At 46.4% G+C, this 6,000-nt stretch overlaps 1 protein-coding gene across 3 annotated transcripts in view; it reads left to right on the forward strand.

The window, feature by feature from the left end:
• The window catches only part of Gas7 (growth arrest-specific 7), a gene marked incomplete at its 5' end in the record, with an annotated part of 244,231 nt that overhangs the window by 192,804 nt on the left and 45,427 nt on the right, over positions 1–6,000 (forward strand). For all 3 annotated transcript variants that reach the window (XR_263351.2, XR_263350.2, XM_005399366.2), the window contains 1 exon segment: positions 1,076–1,161. Coding sequence is in view for 1 of the 3 variants with exons in the window: in XM_005399366.2 (XP_005399423.1) it covers positions 1,076–1,161 (86 nt within the window).

A 6,000-nucleotide genomic window follows, 5' to 3' on the forward strand; every position in this document is an offset into this window, starting at 1 on the left:
AGCTGAGGCTCTCTGGGGAGAAATGGCTCCCTTAGGCCCAGGCAACTGTATCTAGACAGGGGCTGCACTGTCAGGACTGAGAGTACATGGGTCTCAGTGTGAAGTTGTGATGTCAGGAGCAGGCAGCCATGTTGTGGGCTTGAGGCTGGCCATGGAGTAAGGTAGTTATGCCACAGAGGTTGGAAGACACTTCAAATCAGTGTGCACCCCCCACCCCGAGAGTACATTTATTGGTGCATTAGGAGCATGAGAGCATGTCCCCCAACAGGCATATAGTACTAAGAATAGAATTTTAGAGCCCTCAAGTATTTCCTTTTAATTTTAGTACTACTGAGACTCAAGAAGGTCTGTATATCATCTCCTGGACAGTCATTGGCTGAGCTGTATTTCATGCAACCAGTAGACCCGGTCCTCTTTCTGTTGTCCAAATTGAGCCCCTGTAACCTGAAAATCCAAAATCTGAAACTTTTTAAACAGAGATACTGTACCCAAAAGGTTTGGATTTTGAAGCATTTCAGATTTTAGATTTTTGGATTAAGGGTGTTCAACCCATACAAAGTCTGTGCAAATAGTCCAAAATCCAAAGAGGTCGTAAACATAAAACATTTCTGGTCCCCAGCATTTCAGATAAGGGATATTCAACCCGTACCTACTCCACAAGGCTCTGAGATCGAAGAGGGAGGTGCTTCTGACAGAGTGAGAGGAGAGGGATGGTAGGAAAGTGGCCGTGGGGCCACCTGACACAATAGAGCCATGGGACCCTTGATTGGCACCTGCAACTCCAGCTGATTTCTGACCACAGAAGCTGGACACTGCTGATCTCACTTCCTGTTCAACACATTCTGAGAAGGAACTCTGCCCCTTGAGAGTTCAGGGATGTGAGTGCTGGGGATCAGAGAGATGCTTTTAACCCATTCCCAGCGCTGCAACTACTAAGAAGTTCCTGAGATGGACCTAGCTGCGCGACACCTCCCAGAACCTGGGGAGGAGGTGGGAAAAGGGGCCACAGTGGCCAGAGTCAAGGGTGCCTGTCTGTGGCCCACACAGCATCTGAGCCATGTCTCTGTCCCCGCAGTGAATGGATACCACGCATCAGGGACCCCAGCGCACCCTCCAGAGACTGCCCACATGAGTCTCCGAAAATCCACCGGTGATTCCCAGGTAAGGTGTCCCTTTAAGTAAAGGAAGCAGGGGTAGCTGCTTATGCAGCCCCAGGAAGGGTTCATTAAAGACGGGTACATTGTGAGAGTCTAGCTGGCTATAGCCCCATTCTGCCCCAAGTAGAAAGTGAGTGGCCTATCTGGGTTGTTTTCTTGATTCCTGGTGGGGAGAGGGTTGGATGATTATAGTCTGTTAGTTTCTTAGAAACCAAGGTTGGTTTGCAGGAGGATCTGATGGACATTAGTTGTCACTGTCAGGCCAGAGGGGCCCATTCTACTGTCTGCATTCCTGATACAGCATCCAGGTTTTCCATCACATTACGAGTATGAAGGGTCCAGTTCATTGCCCTTTTCTATCCCCTACTCCGCTCGCTCAGACTTTTGTAGATGGAATTTAGTAAAATTTGGTCATCTCATCTGCTGAGCTTACAGAAGTAGCTATGGAATGGGAAGAAGTGGAACTATGTTTTAAGATTCCCAAACTGCTCTTATTCACCATCTCTTTCGACCCTTACACAAGGGCACACAGCGGGTGTCGGGCCCATTCCCATGTTGTGCATGGGACGACGGGAGCACAGAATGGTTAAGTGGTTTATGAAAGTTCTCACAATGACCGTGGCATCAGTGTGAACCTGGCATCATGTCCCATGGTCTCCTCGGGTGCATTAAGCTGTGTCTTTAAGAAACTAGGACTGGTCTGATGTCGCCTACTCACAAATTATCAAGAGGGTTTTTTGTTTTTTTTTTTTTTTTGGTACCAGGGATCAAACTCAGGACCATGCGCTTGCTAGGCAGGTGCTTATGCCACTGAGCTATATCCCTGGCCCTCAAGAGGGGTTCTTAATGAAGCTTCCAAACTCCAGAGATCTTTTTCTAGAATTAAGCTGTTGATCCCAGTGATAATGATGATGATGATAGTGATGATTATAATTAGCAATAATGATAGTTGATGATGACTGGGACAGTCATATTGCTGATGGGATGAAAGCAATAGCTATCGAGGAGTGGTTTCTGTGTGCCACTCACTGGAGGAAAGACCTGTGCTCTGTTAGTACAGCTCCGCCTCAGTTCAGGTGAGAATGTTAGTTTTTGAAATCTTACTAAGTTATTTTCTTAAGAAGCTAAGCGTTGGTTGGAGTCAGCTTCATTTCAGTTAAGTTTGGCAAAGAATTTGAACATCAGTGTAGGTTGTAAAGTCTGGTAGATTTCTGAGTCTCCTGGGCTCTTATTAAAATCCAGATTCTTATCCAGGAGGCCTTGGCTGGACTATGTATTTCCAGCCAGTCTCCAGGTACTGCCGATGCTGCTGGCTTGGGGATCGAGCCTGAGTTGCAGGGACCTAGGCCTTGTCAGTAACACACAGTGATATGTCTGTCCCCTCATTCCTCCGCCCACACCACCCGTTGTGGATCAACCTGAGCTTTGAGTGTTTCCTGCCGAGTCCCCACATAGCCTCCTCGGCACAGCTCCTGTCACTCAGTCGGAAGGGAAACTTACTTGTCATCTGGTTTGAAGACATCAGCCCAAGTTTTGCCGCAGTTTGTGAACAGAATTGGTGCCAACTTAGCATCATGGGGAAGAATATTAGAAACTGCTCTCCATTCTCCCTTCCGTAGTAAAACATGACTGCCGCTGCCCCCACGAGCAGTATGAGGTTGTTGTTTAACCATTTAGAAAATGTTTACTGGTATAACTGACTTATAGCTTAAAAGCTGCCTCAATAGCGTGTATCACAAGCCTCTTCCACAGGAATTTCTCTTCCAGCATCTGTTCTTGGAATATATTCAGGGATTTTGATTTATGTATAAGGCTGTTCACTCAAGCATTATTTATAGCCCTGTAACAGTGAACCCAACCTAATTGCCCGGCAACAAGGGATGAGAAAAATGGATTATGTCACTAGACAGCCAGCCAGCCAGTGATATTATACAATCATTAAAAAGCATTCTTCCACGGAAAGTGTAAAGATTTGGAAAGGTCTCACAACTTAATGCTGAATGGGACAAGCGAGGCACAAGGTGCATGCGCTGTGGAGAGTCTTATTTGAGATGAAGGAAAACGATGCTTATGTAAAGATAATAATGGCCGGGCGCATTGGAGATAGTTTATCGCATCTCAAATCTCAGTGCCGCATCGGAGGACATCTGGAGACATTTTGATTGCCGCAGCTATGGTGGCTCCTAATGGCATCTACTGAGTAGATGTCAGGGATGTAGCTGAACATCCTACAGTGCACAGGACAGCTCTGCACAGCAAGAATCACCCAATTTGAAAATGTGGCTGGACGTGGTGGCGCACGCCTATAATCCCAGCACTCAGGAGGCTGAGGCAGGAGGATTGTTGTGAGTTCAAGACCAGCCTGGGCTACAAAGAGAGCTCAAGGTCAGCCTGAACTGCATAGCAAGACCCTGTCTCAAAAAAAAAAACAAAAAAAAAAAACAAAAAAAAAACAGGTCATTCAAAATTTGGGCTGGGGATTTAGCTCAGCGGCACAGCGCCTGCCTGGCAAGCGCAAGGTCGTGAGTTCGATTCACAGTACTAGAAAACAAACAAACAAACAAAAAACAAGACCATGTCTCAAAAAGACACACACACACAAAAGTGAATTATGCTCAGGTTGCTAAATCTTGCTGAAACATAATGTGTGATTTTATTCCCTTTACATGTTTCCCTATTTTGCACATTTCCTAAGATGAACACAACATTACACTTTTTTTTTGATGCCAGCAGGGATGAAAGCCATGACTTCAATGTGCTAGACAAATGCTGCACCTCTGGGCTTTCCCTCCAGTCATTTTTATCTTTGAGACATGGTTTTGCTAAGTTGCCCAGGCTGGCTTTGAACTTGTGATCCATAGTCTACCAAAGAGCTGTGACTTTTTATCCTACTTTGTGAACCTGTAAACCTGGTTATCCATAGAAGGCACTAAAGCCTAGACACACGTACATGTTAAGAAGGTTTGCGGTTCACAGACAGTGTGCCCTCGAAGGATCCCTGAGTGTGTTCTCTTCAGCATATAGGGTGATTTGCTCATCTCTCCCAGGCTATCCATGATAATTACTCTTAATAATAATTGAAACACACATGGATGAAGAAGCAGACGAACATATGCCATATGAGATATGGCAGGGTGTGCAGTAAAGTGGCTTGCTCAAGGTTACAGTGACAGAGGCCTCAGTGACAAGCCTCATTTCCTGAAAGTCTTTCTATGCTACCTGCTGGTTGCCACCCTTGAATAGGCCAATCTGGAAGATTAGAAGGTTGGAAGGACAGGGAAGGAATGCTGAATTTTTATGGAAGTCAGGAGTATGTCCTCACTGTACTCTGTTACAGGCAGGACTGATGGCTGGGTACGCAGTAATTCCTGAGGGTCCTGGCCCCTCCTTCCAGCCCTGGGGAGACCTGAACAGGTATGCACAGGTGATGGCAGTGATGTAGCGCCGCCCATTGGAAGGTGTCAGTACTGAGAGCCCACTGCTGGGTGGGCTCTGGATAAAAGGGGCCCTCCCGAGTGAGAGGAGGGGTGAGGGCTCAAAGGCTGACAGCCTTGCCAGACCTTATAGCAGCAAATCCTAGCTAGTTTTCTTCCTTCTTGCCCCAGGCCCTTTTGTGGTCCATCTTTCAGTTATTCTGGTTTCCCAGGATCTTTTCCAGGAAAACATAGGAGGGAGGAAAAAGAATAGGACTGAAGGTTTGGAGACTAAAGGGCCTCAGTGAAGAAAGGAGTTGAAAATGGAGAAAGAGTAAGATGCTGAATCTCTTTTCCCACCCCTTTGATTCAGTAACACATGCCCCATTGAGTATTTATCTCTAATAGGCTTGGAGACAGATAAGGATTTAGCCACTGCCGTGTCGGAAGCTTGTAGCTGGTCCGCAACAGAGTTAGACAAATGATTATGTAAATGGAGCGGTGCTAAGGGATGGAGGAGGTGTGCGCTGTGAGGACCTAGGCTGGTGGCCCTGGAGATGTCAGGCACAGGCTCTCTAGGGAAAGATACTTTGTTGAAGACTGGAAAGCATGAGCAGGAGTTTACTTGGCAAAGATGTGGGGGCTTGGGGGTAACAACGTTCCTGGACAAGGAAGAGCCTGTGGGGACATCGGGAGGCGAGTAGAGAAGCGAGTTCTTCATAGGCCCGCAGAGGCCGAGTGCAGCAGGCTGTGTGGCTCATTACATTAGACATAGGGAGGGCGGAAGATGAGGCAGGATGGATCTGTGAGGGTCTCATGAGATGCTCAGGTTTGATAGCAGCAGTTTTGGGAAGCCAGGGTAGAATTTCCTGCAGAATCCCAGCTGCCCAAGGAGGAGGACCCAGAAAATGATTCTCAGGGGCTAGCTACGGCTGAGAAGACATTAGAGGCGGGGGCTTGCTGAGTCCCTTGCGAATGGCTTGCTACAGTATAGTCAACAGTTGGTGTGTGATCCACCTGCTGCTGGTCCTCACGGTGACGGTAAAGCTGCCCTGGTGGAGTCAAGACCCCAGGCTGGAGAAGGATGTGAAAAACACATGGAGGGAGGAGTTCTGTGGAGTCACAAGCAAAGGAGATTTTAAAAATATGTATGGGACTTGGTAAATTTTATAAAAGCTGAAGGAATACTATAGTAAAGTGCTATGGAGTGATCATTTAACCTCAACAACTACCAGCGTTAAACCAATTTTGTTTTATTTATACTCCCTATTGCAGCCACCTAACACTCCCAGCTTATCATTATTTAAAGCAATTTCCTGGTATATTGTTTTAAATGCAAATATTTCAGAATGTATCTCAAAGAGGAAAAATAGCACATACCATTATCACACTTAAAAAACATCAATTTGGTAATATTACCATATATATAT

This window comes from Chinchilla lanigera, unplaced genomic scaffold (assembly GCF_000276665.1).
Source record: "Chinchilla lanigera isolate Chin_1 unplaced genomic scaffold, ChiLan1.0 scaffold00066, whole genome shotgun sequence".
Lineage (NCBI taxonomy): Eukaryota > Metazoa > Chordata > Mammalia > Rodentia > Chinchillidae > Chinchilla > Chinchilla lanigera.